The sequence below is a fragment of the Rhynchophorus ferrugineus genome, unplaced genomic scaffold (genome assembly GCF_030347505.1).
Source record: "Rhynchophorus ferrugineus isolate W39M unplaced genomic scaffold, kcgeb_rfMv2 rfM10, whole genome shotgun sequence".
NCBI lineage: Eukaryota > Metazoa > Arthropoda > Insecta > Coleoptera > Curculionidae > Rhynchophorus > Rhynchophorus ferrugineus.
In genome coordinates, this window is record NW_027472589.1 from 3,044,673 (window position 1) to 3,067,890 (window position 23,218).

Consider the following 23,218-nt stretch of genomic DNA (forward strand, 5'->3'; position numbering starts at 1 on the left):
GCACTTGGTCGATTGTCGAGTGGTGATTCCGAAATCCAAACTGGAAATCGGCTATTTCTATAAATGGTTTAATAGGTTTTAATAACAGTTTCTTAAATAAATTTGATATCGCAGGTAGCAGGAAACAGATCAGTAAGATCGAACTTGTTTTGTCGGTTTATCAAGTTTTTATGCATAATTATTCGAGCAACCTTAAAATATTCCGGAACATGCTTCAGTCTTAAACAGGCATTGAATATATATATGTTAATATGATTATTGCTTTTCGTGGCAGCTCTTTCAGTAACCCAGGTTGTTGTCATTTTCTTTGGCAACGTCTATTGGAGAAATCAGATTTGCAGCTACATCGGGCCGATTAACAGGATTTAATTTTATTATATACTAGCGACCCGCCCCGGCTTCGCACGGGTGCAATGCTGATAATAAATTAAATACACTACAGAAAAAATATGAACGTTGTATATAAAAACATAGCGGCCCGCTCCGACTTTGCACGGGTTCCCCTATACTTACTATGAAGATTTTTGGTTCATTCATTACTGCCCTTGGCCTGCTATCTTTGGAGTAAAACAATTCCTCTTCCCCTATATCTAAATTCATACAATTTTTATTACATTACACATTTTTAAACGCAAATTTTAAATTTGTAATATCTCCGAAAATATTTGTTTAATTTACATGCTGTAAGGAACCATATTGATCTATATTAATTGCACACTGTATTTAAGGTACTTAATTAGATAAGGATTAATGCCGTATTGCTTAAAATAGCTTCGTAAATAAGCCATTTTCTCACGTAAAAAGTAAACAATAAAAATGGTTAATGTGGGTTATCCCTAAAAGATAAACATATACCATCCCGGACTTTTTTGTAGACCTTTTTATGGTGTACAATACTGTAATACATTAATTTGATCTAACTCGTAGGGTTAGGCAGCGTTTTTGCTAATTGCTAAATAAGCCTAAAAAAATAGGTTAATTTACGACATCACGTTAGAAACCTCTAAAATTAGCAATGTTGCCTTAGTATATTATGCCTTAGTATGCATGTATTATACATATAAACCTTCCTCTTGAATCACTCTATCTATTGAAAAAAAACGCATCAAAATCCGTTGCGTAGTTTTAAAGATTTAAGCGCACATAGGGATATAGGGACAGAAAAGGCGAATTTGTTTTATACTATGTAGTGATGTTGTAACCTGTACACTACATAATCATAACGACTGAAACTACCGACTGATTTTGGCGTCGAAGAATTTTAGTACTTTTTCCATGTTATATATAGCCCTGAAAATTTGCAATTTTTTGTAATTTTTAAGTTTTTTCATGTCATTCCTGTTGAAATAATCGCAGCTTAATAAAAATTACAGGAATTATAAAGATTATGCGAAATCGAATGGTAATATTATAATTTTTATACAATATCTGGTTTTTAAATAATGTAATGAGAAACGTATTTTGAAAAAAATCTTCAATGGGGTTCTCTTTGTTATATATCTTTAAAACTATAGGTTATAAAGCAATTTAACATGGATTTTTATTTCCTTCATCCCAAAATATATCTGTTATAGTCTTATCTTTATACGAGAGGTAAAGAATTTTAGTGCTTTTTCCATTTTAAATATTGTCGTGATAAATAAGAGAGCGGCAAAACTTTCTTCCGCCTCTGGCCGCTGACGCTCACTCTACGCCACTGCCCATCTCTCCTAAACACTCACCCCTCGAAAAATCCGCGATCTGCAAGAATAATCTCGATCGCCTTAACCTCAGAAGCCTTTCGATCTGGCTTCTAGACGAGGATGAGCCGAAAATTCGTAGCCGCGATCGTCAGACCGCCCAGTACATCGCCGAAACCCACTTTCGCTTAAATATTTCAGGATTCCAGCCGGTCATCGCCCAAAAATAACCCGACGCTTTTCGATTTGATTTGAGCCACCTCCACGGACCACCCCCCGACCCCCGGGGTTAATAACCCCCCCCACCTCCGGCACCCGTTGTGTTGGTTTTCCATCGCCAGGCAACTGGTTTCGATCAAGCAGCCGGTGCCGCGAGCGTTTCCCTCGTCCGTGCCTGTTTCGAACCTGGCGTGGTAGCGGGAAAACCGATTTTTCCGCCAGGAGAACCGCGAAGACGTCGAAAAAACAACGGTCGGGGGTCGCGCGTGGCCCGGCGAAGGGGAGAGGCGCCGGTGGGGCATTGTGTCAGTGCTTGGTTACCGATACCGTCTGGTATTGTACTGGGGCTGTTGATCGACTCCGAATATAACAGTTGAAGCGGTATGGATTTTTTTAGGATTATTATTTTTTTAATAGAACAATGTCCCGCATATCCAATGACTCCTCCCGTGTGGCCGTGTATCGCCGTAATCAAAAAATAGTAAGGCTTTTAATGCGAAACGAAAGAGCTCCTCGTCTATCCCCTGGGCCCTGGACACGTTGATTCCTTGGTATCAATAAATCGATGTCCTCGACGTCTCTAGGAACAAGATCAGGCAAATAGAACGGCTAGGAGATGATATCAGATATTATGGCGATGAAAAGAGCAAAGTTGTCAGATTCTTAAGGCCTGAAAACACTGAAGTAACTTTGCTGGTTGATATTTTAGCTCGGTGGAGCCATCAACATCAATATTCTTCGCCAACATCAAGCCATAACCAACGCTTGTAAAGAATATCCACTCTCCAAGCAATGTGGTGTTTTTGGTGTTCCAGGGTTTCGAATATCCTCCTATTTTTTAAATCGTTTTTGATTATCGAGGCTGATTGGTGCGTCTTTCCCTCGACAGATATGTGCAAACTATTGTAATCTGCGTTTTTGAATTTGTTCCTCAACTGTGTACTGATTGTCGCATCTCAAGCGAATGATTTCATTTCCAATGATCTCGGAGAGAGACATGAAGAATTTGACACTTCTACCATCTTACTACCTCAGCGGTGGATACCATTTTCTCTTCCTGTGGTACTGATGACTTCCTTCATTAATTCTCAAGCCATATTTTTTTATTATTATTTAATTATTACATTGTTACTAGTCGTTTCCGTCTAACCTACAATTACCTACCCATCGGCCCTATCTCAGTCTCTGGTGAAATAATGTTTATATATATGTCACTGTTGTATTTTTTATTATATGCACTTTACTACACAACATCAGATGGTTTGATTATTTTGAGTCTATGTCCTGTTCTACTGGTATTCAAAAGCTGCAAAACTTCAATATTCTCATGAGAATGGAGACTTTCCTCATGCCCCCTTGCAATTCTCTTGATTTCTTGACTTAATGTGGGTATCTGAAGGTCTCGATGTATGTAATCTGTCCTGTAGTATTTAGGTGCGCACACAAGGTACCTCACAGGACTTTGTTCTGAAATTTTTTTATTTTATTTATGTTATTCTTTGCAGAATATCCCCTTAATTGAGCTTCGTATATCCATATAGGTTTCAGTATTTGCTTATATAATAGCAAATTATTATGTACTGATAATTGTGATTTTCTTCCAATTAGCCAATACATTTTCCTATATTTCAATTCCAGTTCCTTCCTTTTCTTCTTTATACCTTCCTTCCAGCCAAATTTTGCATCAAAATTCATTCCGAGATATTCTCAAGCCCGATATTATATCATGAAGAATGCCGAAAGCCCCAACATCTCTATCAGCGAGTTTGTAACATCATACTGAACGCCATTCCTATTTTTAAAAACTTTTCGCATAATTGCAAATCAAGATTCTTACTATTTTTTGCTTATAATGGTAGAATATAGTTTGTACGGTATACGTAAACACTTCAATCACGCTAAAACTAGAGAAAAAATGTTGACGATATCCCGTAAAAACCTTCGTGAAGATTGATTCCTCCGAGAAACGGCAATGTGATAATGGAGGGTGTCAAAAAGTAATCCACCTTTTTTCAATGTTAAATAAAAGCGTGTCTCAAGTCTCCAAGAAAGAACATGTATTCAGCACTACTGGGAAAAAGAAATAATAAACATTTTCGAATAGTTTAAGGGAAGATCAGACTTAATTTTTATTTAGAACCGAATGAAGAAACGAAAATAAGTAATAGTCCTTTACAAGAATTTCATTCTTGAATCGTCCGGCACACGACGTTGCCAGTTCTTGCAAATTATACGTATTTTTAAAGAATATGATATAAAGACAACGTGGCGCAAAAGTTCCGCTACCATTTTGATTACCTTATTGAAGTAAGTTTGGTTTTCATAAAAAGTTTACTTGGACTTTACATTTTTTTTTTTCGTTATGTCTGAAATATTCTGAGGCTGAATTTCTTCAATTTCGTCACGAATACTGTATTTAAGATGTTGAATCTTTGGGGGGCTTATTCACATAAACTTTTGATTTTAAAAATCACATAAGAAAAAATCTGGTGCTGTTAAATCCGGAGATCTGGCTGGTCATGCATTAGTCTTTGTGGTCGTCATTCAATAATTGAATTGTTGAACGAGCTGTGTGTGCTGTGGCTCCATCTTGTTGAAACTATCTTCCATTTCAGGCACAAAAAAAATTTGAATCATGTCTTGATAGTGTTCAGCAGTAACAGTAACTTCAACACCTTGGTAATCTTCACAAAAATAGGGACCAATGATGTTTCCAGCATGAATACCACACCATACAGTGGTTTTTAGTGGATACAATGATGTTTAATGACTTTTATTGAGGATTATGTGTTCCTCAAAACCAATTGTTCTCGCCAACCGTGTCTCGTTTGTTGACAGGCTTCAGTGCTCATTATCAATTTAGACGAAAAATCTTCAATTTCACCAGACAGCCTTAGAATTGCATTACTGTACTCAATTCGTTGATCAGAATCTTTCGGTAGAAATTTTAGGACTAATTGAATTTTGTACGCGAATATTTTCAAATCACTTTTCAAAATTCGCCTTAAACTACGTACAGAAATGTGTAACTGGGAATCACATCTCCGAATTTATATTTCTGGAGACTCTGCAACACTATCGCACACTAAAGCCACATTTTTAGCGTTACGAGACGTCGGTTGTCTTCCAGAACGAGACCTGTCTGCTGTTGTACAGTACAGTCGAAAATTCGCATTTAAACGTAAAAATTGTGGTTTTGTGAGGCACTGGACGATTAGGATATTTTTGACGCAATTTCCGCTAAGTGACAACAATGGAACAGTTATTTTCAATAAATATTGTCACTATTTCTGCTCGTTCTGCAGTCGTATATTTATCCATAATAAAATTTGGACGTCTACACAACACAATCGTTAAAACGAAACTGAGTTAAACGTCACATAACCAAAATAGCGCGTAATCAAAATGATAGCGAATGATAGAAACATATAATTTTAAAAATAATTTACCAATATATCAAAATTACAATCCAAAGTGATACTTCTATAAAAATATGAGAACCCTTTTCCACACCACCCATGAGGTAGAGTTCTAGGCGCACTTTTTTTTATGTGGTGTCCCCATTAGGTCTAGTCCACAAGCATTCTTTAATCTTTACAATAACACAAAATCAACACATTTCATATTTGATTACATTATTTAAATTTTGTGAAAATTCTAAAATCTGTTCTATTTATTCACTAGCGACCCGCCCCGGCTTTGCACAGGTGCAATGCTGATACTAAATTAAATACACTACAGAAAAAATATGAACGTTGTATATAAAAACATAGCGGCCCGCTCCGACTTTGCACGGGCATAAAATATATATGCCTATGTCACTCAATGAAAACATGATTAAAATCGATCCAGTATTTTTGGTTCATTCATTACTGCCCTTGGCCTGCACGCATTAAATTTGGAGTAAAACAATTCCTCTTCCCCTATACTTACTATGAAGATTTCCTGCTATCTTTGGAACATCTAAATTCATACAATTTTTATTACATTACACATTTTTAAACGCAAATTTTAAATTTGTAATATCTCCGAAAATATTTGTTTAATTTACATGCTGTAAGGAACCATATTGATCTATATTAATTGTACACTGTATTTAAGGTACTTAATTCGATAAGGATTAATGCCGTATTGCTTAAAATAGCTTCGTAAATAAGCCATTTTCTCACGTAAAAAGTAAACAATAAAAATGGTTAATGTGGGTTATCCCTAAAAGATAAACATATACCATCGCGGACTTTTTTGTAGACCTTTTTATGGTGTACAATACTGTAGTACATTAATTTGATCTATCTCGTAGGGTTAGGCAGCGTTTTTGCTAATTGCTAAATAAGCCTAAAAAAATAGGTTAATTTACGACATCCCGTTAGAAACCTCTAAAATTAGCAATGTTGCCTTAGTATATTATGCATGTATTATACATATAAACCTTCCTCTTGAATCACTCTATCTATTGAAAAAAACCGCATCAAAATCCGTTGCGTAGTTTTAAAGATTTAAGCGCACATAGGGATATAGGGACAGAAAAGGCGACTTTGTTTTATACTATGTAGTTACTTATTTTTTTTTATATATTTTAAAGTCTCCTTTTACCAACTACGGGTTTTTCTGGACTGGGCCCAAAGTTTAACGTGGACTCCGAACGACGGTCCTCAGCATTAGGCCTACCGACTGGCGAGTGACCAACTTTAGAAATCATCCCAGAAGACATCCGGTCTAACCCAGCCTGGGTTACTGGTGTGACTGGGATCATTTTCCTTGTCGGATTTTACACTCTTGTCTAGAACATTCACAAATTTTAAACAATCACAAACATAAATTTACGATCATGCCCCAGCAGGAGTAGCACCTGCGACTATCACAACAATAGGAGGACCGTCTCATCGCCTTTACCACTGCGCCACCAAGCCGGCTTGTTTTATTTTTTCACCTCATTTACTCATGCCTCAACTCTTGTGACACATTTCGTGCCTTGCACCTGCGGAATTCAATCGATTTGCTTATTCGATACCTTCACCACGTCTAATCTTTTTACATTGCCCCTCTCAAAATTATCTTGGATTTGATCTAATATAACATCCATCGCAATTTTAGCTACTAATTTGGCTGCAATCAGACTTCTACCTGTTTTAAATGGAAACAACTTAACCAAGTAATGTTCATGCCCTATAAATATTTATCTAAAACTCTAACCAAATACAATTTATTATACCAAGATTTTTTGCAAACAAATGGTCAAATAGTAGAGAAGTACCACAAAACTATAGTTGTTTATATAACGTAGAAATAAAATGCATTCACACAGTATAATGAGACCAATATGAAATCTACGCTGTTCTGTTTTGTTTTGTCGTAACAAAATCGTGTCGAACCCCACATTGTAGGGTTCTTACATAACTGTTATCTTCTTGACGTGCTAATAATGCTGGTAGAATTACGGATAGTGGAGCTTAATTACTTTAGTAGAAACTGTATAGAAACAAAGTAAGTATCCTGTCTAGTTTCGCACGTTTAGTCTTAGGTGAGTGAAAAAGTAATCCGTGTTTCTTAAAAGTTCTCTGAAACTTATTCTATTCTATTTTTAATCGTTAGTCTCGCTAAAACTCGAGAATAGAGGAACTGATTTGGCTAATTTTGGTTTTAAAATAACCATGGGGGTCCAAGGAAGGTTTATGTGATGTGAGAATATAGAGTAATGGCGAGGAAAATAGTTAAAAACAACAATTTTGGTCTCCCATCTCACTGTCACATGGGATCGACATTTTTGTTGGTTGTCAGATATGTATGGGTGTCTCCGGGAATATATTTCCTGGCTAAAAATAACGAATATTGATTAAAACCACCGGTTATTATTACCAAACGGCGATTAGAATATATAATTAGCTTTTTTTAAATTTGCTTATCAATTTTAAATTATGATAGTTCGTCGTTTAGATAACATGAAAATCTAGACGATAATAATGGTAATTTCGGATAGAATAAAGGTAATGGAAATAGAATAATGGTATGCTAATTTCGATCGAGTAAACATATACCGAGAATAGAATTTAAATATCTACTGATCTGTTATAGTAAAGCAAAACAGATCAATTGAAAAGTCCTCGGCCTACCATAGTAAAACACATTTTCTTGACGAAATTAGTTTTATTTATTCAACATAATTCCCTTCAAGGGTGACACACTGATTATAGCGACCCTCCAATTTTTCGATACCATTTTTGTAGTACGATTTGTCTTAAAATTTCTTCCCAGCGAGTATTCTTTTGAGATCTGAGAACAGGAAATAGTTGCTGGGGGCCAGATCTGGAGAATACGGTGGATGAGGAAGCAATGGTAGGTCGGGGACTTTTCAATCGACCTGTTACATATCCTTTTAGAGACTTGTGAAACGTTTTCGGTTGTGTTATTGCATCCACCATATGGTCGACATTTCTCCACTCTTCGGCTAATAGTCTGGTAGATATTAGGACTTGTTTCTCATATGTCGGAATCTTCATCCTGTCCGGGTGGCATTAGTATGAGCATGCGCCATAGCTCTCATTACAATTTACAGGAAACTGCTTAATATTTGGTTATGCAACCATAACAATATCCATATATATATATATATATATATATATATATATATATATATATATATATATATATATATATATATATATATATATATGGAGACGTCAGATGTAGGCGCACCCACCCAATTATTTATATATCCAACAAAGTAGTAATGAGAAGGACCAAGCATTTCATATTTTCAAGCGTGGTCATGCTGAAGAATAACATCGTTGTATCTTTGCTCGTATTCTGACCCTTATTCACGCAGTGCTCGGATCAAACGCATCAATGGTAATCGATGGCTATGCCCACTATTAGATTCATGGAATAATGCCTTCAAATCCATGCCTTCAATTTTTTTTCAAAAATGAAGTATTCCCAGTAAAACACAGTAAAAGTATAAAAGAAATTTTGATTACTTTTTCACGAACCTTTTATTATATTTCTTAAAATAATCTCAATTTGGTAATTCTGGAAATTTTATGATTTATATTGTATGTTCGTAGGTATTGTAGAATGTGCCAATTTATCATGAGTGAGATATGACTACCTCTGGTTTCAGCGTAAAGCCTATGTCATTGGTGGAACGAAAGAAACTGCAGTGGGCTAAAGAAAGAGGTGAGTGAGGAAACAATGATCACAGTCGGGTCTCCTTTAACAGTCATTGTATGTTCGTGAAATAGAAGAACTGGCAAACCTGGGTGCTCCCTTCAAAAACTACAGCCAAAGCTTCGACAGGCCTTTGGAAAGGTATGTTATCCAGTTGAATATGATGATGTTACCGTTACTATTGGTCCTCCACAGGGCTAGATATGGCTCTAGACTATCCATGGTGCCGAAACAAGTCTCCCTGGACGGTTACCCGAAGGAAATGGACAGGAGGAGCAGCCTGCCGCCGTTGTGCAAGAACCAGCTCAATTCAAACTACGACTATCACAAGGGGGAGAAGACCGATCGCGGCGGAGAGACTTCCGGTTATGGAAGCGACAATAACAGTCCCCCGGATTACAAGGAGTTGGGTCTTCCACCCGCTGGCGCAGGCCAGTGGACGGGAGGACACCAGAGTGGTTACGAGTCGTCTTCCAGTTATAGGGATGATCGGTGAGTCTCCTCCAGTGCATTGTATTATAACCAGGAGTTGATCTTTATCGATTTTTTCCATTTGAATTTATACTCATAAAACTAATAAAGAAAAAAACACAATTGTGGTCTCTGTGGAGAAAAGGTTTGCTATGTCCCATACCTAGATTGGGTTGTAATCGCCCATTCAAGTAATCTGATTGGTCAATTTATGGCAAATCCCCAGTATAAACACCTGTAAGAGAAACATTTTATTATGAAAACATTTGATTGGTTCTTTGATAAAGTTTGTCGCGCAGGTCCAGCCCTGATGTCACGTTTCATTGGCCAATGAAATTTAATTTTAAAAAATCAATTTTATTTCTGAGAAAGAAAATATTAAATAAAATTCAACAAAATTATTTTTAAAAAAATAAAAATATAACATATACGAGAAAAAACTTTGGTGCATAACGAATACAATTCAATTTTTTTTTCTTCCTTTTTCTTTTCTTATACTGAAAGCAAACTCTGTGTTTTCTCTGCTAAAATCTATTTACTTGTTTAATACAAAAGTATACGGCGCACCTGGTTATTCTTTTTAGTATATTATCTGTAAAATCATTATTTACAGTGCAATTAAAAGGTTTATTTTTTACCGATAAAAGAGATAGAGATAGCTCAAAGACTTAACAGTATAATAAAACAATTTTGTTAGTCTGGAGCATGATATATTGCCTTGCCTCATATATAAAATCACTATCCATTTGTCGATCTATTAATGATGCATATTGATCATGAATGAGGTTGATGTTCATCGTTTGACACTGATCGTAGATCTTCGATTTTTATTCATTTTAAGCAACTTAAAGAAGACCGTACTTTCATAATCTCACTGTGGTAGACATTTTGCTACTTTCGTGAGCCTTTTTCATCATACAAACGTTTTTCAGCTGTTAATTCACCAGCTCCTGGCTCTATAAGGGAACAGTATCTTCGCGAACTCCCAATTGGTTATTATAACTTATACATTAAACGCTGTTTGTTCACAGACCAAAATGGGGTGACAAAGGAGTGGGGTTAGGCAAGTTCTGGCAGCCCAAGGAGGAAAACTACGAGAAAGTCGCCCACGAGCCTCCGAACTGGGTGAAAAGAGGCCTTCAGGTCGACGGAGCCATAGTGGTGGCCAATTCATCGCCATCGGCCTCTCCGGAACAGGGATACGACGATCGTGACCGACCATGCACCGGGTCCAGCTCCTCCCCTAACAAGTACGAGCGTTCATAGCACTCCGTCGCGCCTAAATCAATTCGATAATCCTTTCAGATGCTTCATCAGGGGTCAAAACATCCACATCGACGCCGTCGAAATGGCCGAGAGGGAGAGGAAGCGCCAGATTGCCCTGGCTCATCAGGAAGCCATCCGCCAGCAGCTGGAGGAGAGAGAACGACGCCGCCAGGAGGAGAAAGCGAGACGCATCCGGGAGGAACGCGAGGAGGAACTGAGGATCGAGCGCGAGCAGGAGCATGACCGCCAGAAGAGGTTGCAGGAGGAGAAGGCGCACCAGGATAAGCTGGAAAGGGAGAGGAGACGGAAGGAGGCGATCAGGGAGGCGATGGAGATGGCGGAGAAGGAGGCGAGGTTGGAGAAGATCCGGCTGAAAATGCTGAAACAGTGTAATAACAACAGCAACGAACGGAACATGGTGGAGAACGTTGTGGACAAAGAGAAACTGTCCCCGGATATTGTTATAGAACCCGATATAAACGACCACAAACATTTGAATAACACCAGGGAGGTGTGCTCTAATCAGAACCTTACCAAACCCGACGTAAACAAAGAAATCAACAATAATCTCGCTGAGGAAGCTCCCCAGATGCCACCATCCCCCACGAAAAGTACCACTAGTCTCCCCCAGTCGGTACTGAGCGACCACCTGAACAACAACAACCGACGAAGTCTAACACCCATCAATCAATCGCCGAGAAACAACAACGGATATACCCCACGCGTTGATCAGTTGGCCTACATCCTTCAGCCATCCCTGGAGGGTCTGCAGGGACTTCAATACGCCCTCCTAGTCCCCACGGTGACCGCCCAATTCCCCCTGGCCATACCAGTCAGTTTTCCTCCACCTCCGGAACCCCTTAACACTACCCGGACGGAAAACCGTATCCTAACCCCCACCAGGTACCGAAATAATATCCCCAAGTGCGATAGCAGTACCCAAACGGACCCCACTGTTCTCGAGAACTCCGCACGGTCTTCAACAGAGACCAACGACAGTCGAGAGAAGTTCTTACGAGAGAAACTGAACAACCTGGATGTGAACTACGATGGTAAACGTAGGGAACGACGAAGCAGGAGCGAGAGTACAGACGAAAGGCCCAAATGGGGCGTGAACAGGCCTCCTACGAGATACATGAAACAGAGCGAGAAGGACCCCCTGTATCAGAGGAGGAAGCTGCGCCAGAAGCGGGAGAACGCCAACAAGAGTTACGACGAGAAGAACTCCAGCGATGATAGTCAAGGAGGCACCCCGCGTCACTATAGGAAGAAGGAGTTGATAGAGAAACGACCGTCCAGAGCCAGATGGAGAGCAGAGGAGAGAATTTTCAGCGGAAACGTGAAGATGTACCAGCGAGAAATCATTCCCCTGGAAGCAGACAGGGACCAGCTATATTACAAGTGTTGCTGCACCTGTAGGTGTCAGAAACACGGTTGTGGTGACGGTATCAAAATCGATATCCTCAAAATAGGAGACGACACGCCCAGAACCGACTTCAAGACGGGGTACTCAAGCGGCAGCAACGACAGACTCAACAAGGACCTATTAGAACCCAACTTGGCACCTGAAGAAACCACCAAGCTCGATCTTTTGGCCAAACTCACTTCGTTACACAACGGTTTGGTACAGGAGCAAGCCCGGTGGGACAACAGTCCGCGAACCTAACAAACAGACAATAACGTAGATTTCATCTTATCTCATCGACCATAACAAATTTCCATTTTAGTCACTTAATTTTATCATTAGAATTAGTCATGGCGAAGCTGGACGACTTCCTGTCGAAGAAAAAGGAGACCGCGCCCATCCTGGACCTGTCCAAGGCCTCATGCAGCTCCAAGGACGAATTCCGGAGGTTGTTGGAGAAGGTGCCCGATTTTAAGATCAAGCCTGAGAAGGTGGTGGTGGAAAGTGTGAAGATTCGCGAGAAACGATTCGTATTCAAGTCCGGCAAGAAGGACTTAAAGCGTATGAAGGAGCCCTACCAGTTTATGAATCCCTTACCACTCGAGATGCAGTCTCTGAAGATAAACGACCTGGCAGGAGTCACTATCGACTGGCGGATGTTGACAACATTGCGTCCCAAGAGCAAAATGGAAGAGAACTATTTCTCCAGGTGATTTAAACCGATAATAAAGAACGATTTCATTAGAGTTACATTCGTTGCAGGTTGGTGGAATTAGGCAAAATGGAAATCAAAAGCAGGGCGGCGGAAAAACGTCAGTTCCAACTCGATCCGCAAACCAGAAAGATCAAGAACAAATCGGGAGTGGTGGAGATGAGAGTCGTGTCGTGCACAGAATGTGGAGAAGATTTCTGCAACGGTAACTACTACCATCAGGTAGAAGCTTATATTTAAACTAATACAATCCTTTTTAAGGCAAAACTTGTAAAGAATTCGGTTACGATTCCTTCGCCAGGCAACCAGACATACCCAAGACCACTCAGAAATTATCATCTCCCGATTCTGGCGAGAAAACCAAACGGAAAATAAAAAGAAAGCCTCGCTCAAAAAGTACAGTACGCCGAAAGGGTAAATCCAAATCGAAAAGTCCACGAAAACGTAGTTCCTCCAAGCACAAATCGAAATCAAACCGTTAGTTTAGTAGGTTTTCTACCCAACATACACTAGTTATGTCATCCTTATTATTTGGAAAAATACAGTAAGATTAATTGTCAAAAGAATTAGTTGTTATTTTTTTTGGTACCTACATCTATTTAAAAGAAAAAACCTAAGAAATATAATTGAGTAGTTTTTCTACCCAACATACAATGTTAAAAAATACATACAAGACCTCGTGAAACCGAGAATCCCGCCAAGTATAAATTGTAATAAAACCATTCGGTAGGTTTTCTACCCAAAATACAGCACACTTTGAAGATTTAAATAAACTGTCAAAATAATTCGTTTTTTTTCTCGGTACCTTCCCTGGTATCTAGATTTACTTCTCACACGACAGTCAATATTTTATATATGTGATAAATAAAACATTCTTTCTACTAATTTATTTATTCAATAAATATAAAAATTGTTTAGATATCAAAACAGGCGAAATATAGCGTCTTTTTTAAAAAAATCTATATACATAGCAAATTTATAAAGAAAAATGTTATATATATCCCAAATTACCCAAGAACAAAAATGAATAGGTAAATGAAAAAATAAAATAAAGGAATACTGTGAACCTTACTGCTCATCCTTGTCTTTAGCACCATGTTTAAGAATACGTGTAAATTCAACATAATCAAATAATCCACCCCTGATGGGTGCCTCCCGGTACATTTCATCTACTTCATCATCTGAAAAACGGTCTCCCATGGTGGTCAAGAGTTCCCTGAGTCTCTCCTCATTAATGACTCCAGTGTTGTCTTCATCAAAACATCCAAAGGCATTCTTGATGACGTCCTCTGGGTCAGTGCCCTGTAACCTTTCACCAAAGAGGGTTAAGAACATGGTAAAGTTGATGGGACCTGGGGCTTCATTCATCATACCGTCCAAATAATCATCAGTAGGATTTTTTCCTGTTTAAAATATTAAAATAAAGCAAACGGCATTGTAAAAACAATAAGTACTAACCCAACGAGGCCAACATATCATGGAGATCCTCCTTGTCGACGAAACCGTCGTGGTTCTGATCGATCATGTTAAAAGCCTCTTTGAATTCGGCTATCTGGGCTTGGTCGAACATGGCAAAGACATTGGAAGTGGCCCTCTGGGCCCTTTTCTTGGTGGTTCCGCGACGGCTGACGGTTTTTCTCGAAGACATCTTGGCTAAAACACAAGCACTACGATAAAGGATCGAAGGAAATGTTGACGGAACCAACGATTTTGGTTTTATAAGTTTTACTGATAACTCGATGATTCATAAACGAAAAAATGTTATGTTATCGAAAGACATATCGGCCTAATTATGGTTCTAGTAGTTCCTCAAGACCAACCACACTCGAATATATTAGTTATCACTGATAATAAATAAAAAATCTACTTACTTGACTTAGAAATACAACAAAAACACTATATATTAGTCACTGACTTGCGGAATCTTGTTTGTTGAGTTAGACAGCTGTCCTAATTCGTTATGGGAGTGTTGACGTTTGTATAGGGAATTTCGACGAATGTAAGTTGGCAACACACCACTCCCTCTAACCATCAAAACAAACTAGGATAAATTAAATGAATTACGGCTCTTTCTCTTATTAGAAAAACGAGGATTTTCATTAATTTTTGGTCTCTTAACCGGACTGAAAAGAAATCGAGTCGGATGCCAGTAGAATATTTATAGTAAATCAGAGAAAATAACCATGTGCGTCATGTTTTTAAAAAGGTTATATAGGTCAGTCTCGTTTAATACCATATTTGGATGAAATAGCTAAATTCGGTATTCGTACATAGAGGGGATACAAAACTATGAAATAATTTTTAGTAGTATCGGGGTTAATTATATTTTTAGCGATCGTTTTGAATATAACGAGCTATCTATCAATAAACATACTATTTAACAAGGCATGTACAAACGTATGGGATCTAAAGGACATTACATAATAAAACATATTTAAAATATCAGTACTAGTTTTAATTTTAAAGGAAATATATTTTGGATAATGGTGGATGAAATTGTGAGATAATGGTGCAGGCGCTGTTCTGCATCATTATTTGATTGTTATAAAACAAATTAATATTTGGATAAAATAGCGATTTCCGGATAAAATATCATTTGTAATAAGGGGATGCGTATTTATTAAAAGATTATAAGAAGTAAGCCGATATAGTAATCACGCGAAACACCATTTTGTATTAAGCAACGTTTTTAAAAAAGGTTTTTAGTTTCGGTTACTACCACATTTGTAACTATAAGATTACTTTTAGCAGTATGTAGATCAATTCCTTTTTTTGTGAAAGCGTTTCTTTTAATTTTAAGCGACTATTTGTTGAAAAAGTTTTTATTAGTTCAGAAGATACACATGATGGTAAAATACTCAATTACAAAGGATAATTAAAACATTGACAATTTTCTAATTACGAATGTCTAAAAAAAGCAAAATATTTTGGAGAATGCGCGACAATATAATGGCGATTGCCCTTTAATTCAATTATTTTGGTAGAATTTAATTAAAAATTTAATTAATTTAAAAATTTAATTAAAATGTTATAAAGAACCTTCTAAAATGGTGGATGTGCTTAAAAAACAATGGTGAAAGCGCAAATAAGTTAAATTATTCGTTTTAAATATATATAATTATATATAAATATATATAAGTTATAATAATATCATATTATTCCAACTTCGTACGTAGAGAATGTTTTTAGGGTGATAGAACGTTCAATGGGATTATATCATATCAATGGATATGATTTGATGTACGAATGGTGTACAATAGGTGAAATGGTGAATGCGCCACTGTAGGAAATGAATCAAGAAACACATTTTTTCTTAACATGTATTATTCAAACAAACATTATATATTTATTACAAAAATATATGTACATTAAAACGTATTAAATTTGTCGGTTATCCCATTCGGAAACACTCACCCGGACCAATCAGCGACCATTCAGACCTCTTACTCTACATATATATTACAATCTAGGTAACTTCGTGAGATTTCCCTCGCTGTATAACATGAACATAGGTGCTAAACAATAGGAGTACGTGTCGGAGGAATCCCCGAACGCTTGTACGGAAAGTCGTAATAAATTAATATTTTCGAGTCTCAGGGTTCCTACGAGGCATGTTTAATAAAATTATGTACAAGAATCACAAGAAAGAGAACCGGTGATCTATCGCACGGCTACTCCGTTGATAGTTACCACGTTGCCGTTGGCTCGTCCGACGGGCTCGGGCTCGTAGGTCCCGCTATCCCTCCGGGACTCCCCGTAAGGGGCGTCGTACATGTTCTCCTGTTCGTGGATGTTTTCATAGATGTTCGTCTGTCCGTAGCCATAGCCGTTGCGATCGCTGAGGGTCGCGTAACTCATCACCGCGGCGTTTCGGTCCTCCTTCCGTTCGGCGCCCTCCACGTTCTCGGTGTTCTTGACGGTGACCGGTTTCCGCCTGAAAACGAGACAGTTTGAGTGGCGATGTATAGAGGGCGCAGCTATCTATGCCTTGCTCTTTGAAATCGTTCAGCCTGGTATTAGATCTAGAACTTAATCTGACAAAGTCGCTTTAACTTAATAAAGCATTTCTTTTTTTTTAATTTTGTCCTGGGAGGTTGGTTCTCTGAACCGCCTCATTTAATATAATTAAAATTAAGCATTTTAGGCGGTTTGTTATTAAGATAGTAACTTGTTCAATTTAATATCTAGGCATTTAATAACTAGAGAGTTCCAGCAATAAATAACATTTTAAGTCGGAACATATGTGAAATACAAATTCTGGAAGTTTTAGTTACTCACAGTTTGAGATAAATGATTCCCAACAAAACTAGCAGGAAGACTACCACTCCGGCTCCTATTCCTATACTGGTACCCAGGTTCGAGTCTTCTTGGGGTTCTTCGGTGGCCACTGAAAATATCAATCAAAAATAACGTTTTTTTCTTTTTTTTATAATACAATTCGACGATTTAAGTTCTAAAAAATAAGTATTTACGGAAAACATTAATAGTCTATTATAATGAATAAAATTAAAATAAGTATTATAGTCATCAAGCCAACTATAGTAACATATAGTTTCTTAGAGTCGCTCGAAGAGTATCTGGTTGATGTAGTTGATAGACAAATGTTATTGTAATACCTTGTATATTATCAAGATAGTTACTATTATAATGTTTTGTTGAATATTTGTATTTTGTTTACCAAGGAATAAAAGTATTTCTTACAAATTACTTATGTTACAACGTTACTATATAAACTGATAACTGATCATATAAACATTGATTATACAGATATTAATCTATCGATTATTATCTTATAATATACATCAGTACTTATCATACATTTATTAATGCGTAATAAATATAATAAATAAAATTTAAGTAAGTATTTATACTTATTAAGATATAGATTTTAGTGTATATACTGTTCAGCATAGTTAATTAATGAAGAAATCTATATGTGTGGTAACTAGATTTTATGGTTACTTACTTTCACATCTCGGTTGATCGCCAGACCACTGACCATTATCCAGACATTTTCTCAGATAGGGCCCGATCCTGTCGTAAGTGGGAATACAGAGGTACTCGACAGCGCTGTTATAGGTGGTACCGTTGGTGGCGATGACCCGTCCGTTCTCTATCAGTCCAGGATGTCCACAGTCGACAGCTGCGAAATATTACTCGGTACTGTATGATGCGTAATGATAATTCGGCGGTACTCACGCAGACAGGTTGGCGCGGAACCGCTCCAGGACCCGTTCTTCTGGCAGAACCTCGTCGAGTTGCCCTGCATGTTGTGCCCGCGCGGGCAGTAGTACTGCGCGGCGCCGCCCACGCTGTGGGTGCTGATCTTGAAGTTGACGCCGGCGAAGGTGTCTGGGTCCTTGCATTTGATTTCTGGAAGGGAAATTGTTGGAGTGCGAAATGACGAGGGTTTAGTACGATCTCACCGTTGCAGACGGGGGTGTCGGAGCTCCAGGTACCGTTCTCCAGGCACAAGCGACGGGACACGCCGTCCAGCTCGTAGTTGGGGTCGCAGGCGTACAGAGCTAGGGCTCCGTAGTAGGTCGCGTTCGATGGCAAGGTGACTACTCCGTTCTGGATCTTCTCCGGGTTTCTACAGTCCACATCTACAAGAGAAAGTGTTGATGATTGATAGTGACGATGATATATTGCCCGAACTTACAAACACACTGGGGAACATCACCACTCCATTGTCCACTGTCCTCGCAGGTGCTGAGAGGCTCCCCAACCACCTTATAGCCTCTTTCGCATCGGTACTTAGCAAGAGCACCGATTTTGAACGATGATGCGCCAACATTAGCAGTCTCGGCAGTTCTAATGAGCGTCCTGCCGTACATCCTGTCGTTTCCTGTGACGGACAGGATGCCGTGCTCTGCCAGGATTGGTTCAGGGCATCGAATTTCTAGGGAAATTAATGTTAATTCAAAATGAGAGGGTTTTGGTTTATGCTTCAGACCAGGATATTAGTAATTCCGTAATTCAGTAAGATTTTAGTCAAAGTATTAATAAACAACTTTCTTATAACAGAAAATGGTTTTATCTTGGGCAGTTCTCGTATATTGAGTTAGGAGATATTGAAATATTAGTTTTGGGTAAGAAGGGAAAAGGGCATGAAGGTTTCGAAAGGAGAAATGTTTGTTTCTGTTCTTCATCTCAACTGGAATTTGTAGACTAAGAGGATGCAGATTCATGGATGAAGTTTGAATTATTACTAAGGCTTCTGTTAACTCTACTACGAATGAAATAACATTAAAATATATGATATCAAAATCTAGTTTTCCTTGGAAAATCAAGGATCAATACAATAAAGAAATACGACTCAAGGCAGCTATGATTTACTTTCAAGCCACATATCGAGACAAGAATTGTTGAAACATAAGTTTACCTTGTTTCAGTGGAAATTTGAGACTTACAACAGAAGCTTTGAAGGATTGTAGAATCAATTAAATATCTTATCACAAACCTATTTTCATTTGGAAACATAAGAAAAAGATAGGAATGGTTAATATATTAAGCTGAAATAGAAGGGAAGATGTAATGAAGGCTTAAAATAAAGTAAAGTATATTTATGGTCTCTTCATAACTGAAAATTGGAGATTAAATTTTCTGCTATGTATATTAATGGTTGGCCTGGTGACGCTATTAACACTTTCTACACCAAAACCTAGTTCTCATTGGAGAATTCAGAACAGGAAAACAAAGAGAATGATTATAGGAGATTATTATTTCATTTTAAATCATATATAAATATCGGAAGGGTTCAAATATAAATGATTTTGTGTTAAATGGAGTCACACAGATGAAGCTTTGAAGGAATGTGGACTCAGTTAATTTTGCTGATGCCCATATCTAGTTTTCCTTGGAAAAACAAGAATACCAAAACAATAGCACGATTCAAGGCACTTTTGATATATTCTGAAGTTACGGGTATAGAATTTCTAAGACCCTTCAGCTGGAAGGTTTATCGGAAATGACCTCAAACTCAAAACAAATGATGGTACCTTCACATTTCGGCGTGGCGTCGCTCCAGAGACCGCTCTCCAGGCAGTACCGCTTCGACACCCCGTTGATCTTGTAGTGTTTTGCACAGGAGTAGCTGAGCTGGCTTCCCAGGTAGGTGGTACCGTTGGTGTACTGTACCTCGCCGTATAACATGGTTGGTACTTTGCCGCAGTCGATATCTATGAAAATATTGGTGAGAATTCGGGATAAATGAGTCTCGATGGTAACCTACATTCACAGTTTGGTGTGGAACCCGACCAATCTCCATTCCTTTGGCACACTCGAGATGGTTCTCCGCGTAGTATGTGACCGACCTCGCAGTGGTACTCGATCGTCGAATGAACGTTGAAATCCACTCCCACCACGTAGCTGCCGGATGGTACGTCCGGTTCTTCGCACGTTATCACTGGTATTTAAAGGAAACAATGAACGTGTGCGATTCAAAGCATAGGTAGTACTCACGTTCGCAAAACGGGGTGTCGGACGACCATTTCCCCTCCCTGGTACACTTCTGAACTTTCTCCCCATCCAACCAATAGTCGTCGTCGCAGAAATACTCCACCACGCTGTCCACGGTGGTAGTACCGGTTCTCAGCTCGTACCGTCCGAATTCTATGTTCGGTGGGGCGCCGCAATCGACGTATTTGCAGCTGGGCGCTTTGCCAGACCATTCTCCTCCCAAGCCGCAAGACAAAATCTACGGAATTCATCACGGTAATATGGGAATCACGATGAATTCACCGGCGAGCTACTTACCCCTTCACCGGAAATGACGTATCCAGGCTGACAAGTGTACGTTGCAGTGTCCCCAGCCCTATGGCCCGTAGTATGAACCACGCCGCCATGGATATCCGGTGGATCCGGACACCAGTCGAACAGGCACTGGGGAGTGGAGTTAGTCCATTTGCCATCGTCATCGCAAATTCGTATTTCATGACCTACAATGGAAGAGACACAGACCACGATGATGACGCAGGAACCATCTTGACACCAACGACATTCTTACCAATAAGGGTGTAGTTTTCGTGGCAAGTGTAGACGGCTTGGGCACCGTGGGTCGTTCTTTTATCTTTCAACGTCACGGCACCGTGCTCCAGGTCTGGTAAACCTCCGCAGTCCACAACTGCAAAACGACGGACAAGCAATTAAACAAAACGAAGAAGCAGAATTTTGAATCTCCTTCAAAATTAATTCACATTAAGGTTTGAGTCTTCCAATAATGGAAAAAGTTGTGTTATAACATTCGTCAAGATGGATCATCATTTGGAACTTTCATTCTCGCATTGGACCAACAAGGAAACAACTAAAACCTACAGATTTTACAAAAAGTATTTAAGGAAATTGGTCATGGGATAACCAAGAAGTTGTATAAATCTCATTATAAATGAAAATGATGGACCAAAGACGTAATTTTGTTGGATAAGCATCAGAGAACTGTTCAGTATGATAATATGACAATATATAACTCTTTGATGAATGTGAACAAGAGACAACTTCCACTAGTCAAACAGGTGGAGTAATATTGCAACCTAGTATTACAGATAATTGTAGTAGATTACATAAATAATATCCATCCATATTATCCTGAAGAGCGAACAGTTGACTACCTTGAAAAAGGAAGAACCATCAACAGCGACTATTACATAGTGTTATTGGATCGTTTGAAGGACGAAATCGCCAAAAAACTATCGCATTTGAAGAAAAAGAAAGTGCTGCTTCAGCAAGACAATGCACGTGTCACAAGTCCATGAATTAGGCTTTGAATTGCTTCCTCATCCACCGTATTCTCCAGATCTGGCCCCCAGCGACTATTTCCTGTTCTCAGATCTCAAAAGAATGCTCGCTGGTAAGAAATTTTCGTCGAATGAAGAGGTGATCGCCGAAACCGAGGCCAATTTTGAAGCAAAGGACAAATCGTACTACAAAAATGGTATCGAAAAGTTGGAGGGTCGCTAAAATCAGTGTATCATCCTGGAAGGGAATTATATTGAATAAAAAAAAATTTTGCTAAAAAAAATGTGTTTTACTATGGTAGGCCAGGGACTTTTCAACTGATCTGTTATTACTATGAAAAATGAATTCATAAGAAGCTCCTTCAAAATTAATTTTAAAGTAAAAACATTGGAGCAAAATATTTCAAATCGTTCCTGCTTTTTTGAATCTTTAAATTTATTATCTTCAAACTCTTATTCGATTTTTCAGACAGTCCTTTGTCAATTATATTAAAAATACCACCATAAAATTGTTTAAATCACAACCGACAATAGATTTTGAAAAAAATTTGATAGTTAAGTTAGTTTCAATAGCAAAAAAGGGAAACAATACGTACATTTACACCTCGGAGGCATCCCGGTCCAAAAACCGTCGCTGCTGCAGCTTCTATTCTGATCGCCCACCAACATATGACCCTCCGGACAACTGTAATTGATGGTGGCCCCCAAGCTGTAGTCGCTCCCGATTATGGTGGTGTTGATGAGCTTGTCGGGGCTCCCGCAGGAAGAGGGTACTGAAAATCATTAAAACTTCATTGTTTCTGTTCAAAAACCGACAATGTATCCAACAATTATTAGAAAGGAAACGTTCGTATCACGAAAAAAAGTCTGTTGCGTAATGTGTAACGAGCTCCAGTTAATATTACGCAACCAACTGCTTTTTTTCTCTAAATCAGTCCCACTAATTAATTGTTTATTCATTATTGAACGTATTGGGTCGCGTTAGCCTTGCCCGAAATGTCATTTTCCATATCGAATATTCGTGTAACGCAAGAAAATAAAGAAAGGGTTTCTCTAAAATAGATTGTGTCGACGTAACGGTTGGGAGAAGGTGCAAGGTGCAACGGGCACCACGCCTTCCACGGTGCTGGCATTTTCAAAGTTCACCATGGCTTCGCTCTGTCGCCTTTTTTATCGTTTTTCTTCTCGCGTTTAATGTTAGTTAGGCGCGTGAAAAAGTAATCCGCGTCTTTTGAATTGTTGGAGGAATAATCTAGGGCTTTTATTCTGAAATTTCTAAGAGAAAATCTGAACTAAGCTTCTTTTGGAGCCATCTTTACGTCAATCTTTGCTGGAAAACCAAATTTACTTTTTCTCCATCTTATATTATTTTGGATCCTACCGACATTGTACTGTAGTAATTTGTTCTCGTTAACTTGTACCCACTTATCCTAATACTCAGAAATCAGAGAGAGTTAAATATGGCAAATAAGCCGGTCGTGCTATGTTTAACACAGGTTTTAGGAGGTTATCTTAGGAATGATCAATACAATTATATTCCATCTTGCACTAGAAAGAACTAATAGTT

General features: G+C 38.5%; 4 protein-coding genes across 9 annotated transcripts in view; 2 read left to right on the forward strand and 2 right to left on the reverse strand.

Annotated features, from left to right (window-relative positions):
- The first annotated feature begins 2,026 nt into the window (after positions 1 to 2,026).
- On the forward strand, positions 2,027 to 12,465 carry LOC143203603 (uncharacterized). Of its 4 annotated transcripts, none has more exons than XM_076415823.1 (6): positions 2,027 to 2,279; positions 8,960 to 9,071; positions 9,137 to 9,203; positions 9,258 to 9,554; positions 10,565 to 10,783; positions 10,839 to 12,465. In XM_076415823.1, the coding sequence occupies exons 2-6, from the start codon at positions 8,996 to 8,998 to the stop codon at positions 12,463 to 12,465; spliced, it is 2,286 nt and encodes a 761-aa protein (XP_076271938.1). In that variant the 5' UTR covers positions 2,027 to 2,279; positions 8,960 to 8,995. The 4 variants fall into 4 exon arrangements, with proteins under 4 accessions (XP_076271938.1, XP_076271940.1, XP_076271937.1 ...); XM_076415825.1 differs by having other exon boundaries at positions 2,168 to 2,279; positions 9,016 to 9,071; XM_076415822.1 differs by lacking the exon at positions 2,027 to 2,279 and adding an exon at positions 7,227 to 7,382 and having other exon boundaries at positions 9,016 to 9,071.
- An 89-nt stretch (positions 12,466 to 12,554) lies between these two features.
- LOC143203617 (uncharacterized) lies at positions 12,555 to 13,482 on the forward strand. Its single transcript, XM_076415840.1, has 3 exons — positions 12,555 to 12,913; positions 12,967 to 13,121; positions 13,178 to 13,482. Exons 1-3 carry the CDS (start codon positions 12,555 to 12,557, stop codon positions 13,396 to 13,398), a joined length of 735 nt encoding a protein of 244 aa, XP_076271955.1. The 3' UTR covers positions 13,399 to 13,482.
- A 309-nt stretch (positions 13,483 to 13,791) lies between these two features.
- sqh (Myosin regulatory light chain sqh) lies at positions 13,792 to 14,928 on the reverse strand. Its single transcript, XM_076415855.1, has 3 exons — positions 14,788 to 14,928; positions 14,375 to 14,569; positions 13,792 to 14,319 (listed from the first exon to the last, which is right to left on the reverse strand). The coding sequence occupies exons 2-3, from the start codon at positions 14,562 to 14,564 to the stop codon at positions 13,985 to 13,987; spliced, it is 525 nt and encodes a 174-aa protein (XP_076271970.1). The 5' UTR covers positions 14,565 to 14,569; positions 14,788 to 14,928; the 3' UTR covers positions 13,792 to 13,984.
- Positions 14,929 to 16,222: 1,294 nt separating this feature from the next.
- Positions 16,223 to 23,218, reverse strand: part of fw (CUB and Sushi multiple domains furrowed) — a 75,934-nt gene continuing 68,938 nt past the window's right edge. For all 3 annotated transcript variants that reach the window (XM_076415819.1, XM_076415821.1, XM_076415820.1), the window contains exons 8-19: positions 22,248 to 22,424; positions 20,925 to 21,041; positions 20,675 to 20,856; positions 20,381 to 20,615; positions 20,151 to 20,324; positions 19,918 to 20,097; positions 18,579 to 18,818; positions 18,343 to 18,522; positions 18,116 to 18,289; positions 17,883 to 18,059; positions 17,195 to 17,303; positions 16,223 to 16,850 (exon numbers count right to left, since the gene is read on the reverse strand). In XM_076415819.1, coding sequence (XP_076271934.1) covers positions 16,577 to 16,850; positions 17,195 to 17,303; positions 17,883 to 18,059; positions 18,116 to 18,289; positions 18,343 to 18,522; positions 18,579 to 18,818; positions 19,918 to 20,097; positions 20,151 to 20,324; positions 20,381 to 20,615; positions 20,675 to 20,856; positions 20,925 to 21,041; positions 22,248 to 22,424 — 2,219 coding nt within the window. In that variant the 3' untranslated portion in view covers positions 16,223 to 16,576. The remainder of the gene's footprint in view (positions 16,851 to 17,194; positions 17,304 to 17,882; positions 18,060 to 18,115; positions 18,290 to 18,342; positions 18,523 to 18,578; positions 18,819 to 19,917; positions 20,098 to 20,150; positions 20,325 to 20,380; positions 20,616 to 20,674; positions 20,857 to 20,924; positions 21,042 to 22,247; positions 22,425 to 23,218) is intronic.

Excerpts from the sequence above, each read along its gene's own strand:
- LOC143203603 (XM_076415822.1), top strand. The coding sequence starts at position 7,321 with ATGCTGGTAGAATTACGGATAGTGGAGCTTAATTACTTTAGTAGAAAC. Across the intron at positions 7,383-9,015 it reads AGAAACTGTATAGAAACAAA|CGTAAAGCCTATGTCATTGG; the intron begins GTAAGTATCCTG and ends CTCTGGTTTCAG. Across the intron at positions 9,072-9,136 it reads GCAGTGGGCTAAAGAAAGAG|AAGAACTGGCAAACCTGGGT; the intron begins GTGAGTGAGGAA and ends TTCGTGAAATAG.
- LOC143203617 (XM_076415840.1), top strand. The coding sequence starts at position 12,555 with ATGGCGAAGCTGGACGACTTCCTGTCGAAGAAAAAGGAGACCGCGCCC. Across the intron at positions 12,914-12,966 it reads GAAGAGAACTATTTCTCCAG|GTTGGTGGAATTAGGCAAAA; the intron begins GTGATTTAAACC and ends CATTCGTTGCAG. Across the intron at positions 13,122-13,177 it reads TGGAGAAGATTTCTGCAACG|GCAAAACTTGTAAAGAATTC; the intron begins GTAACTACTACC and ends ATCCTTTTTAAG.
- sqh (XM_076415855.1), bottom strand. The coding sequence starts at position 14,564 with ATGTCTTCGAGAAAAACCGTCAGCCGTCGCGGAACCACCAAGAAAAGG. Across the intron at positions 14,320-14,374 it reads TGATATGTTGGCCTCGTTGG|GAAAAAATCCTACTGATGAT; the intron begins GTTAGTACTTAT and ends TATTTTAAACAG.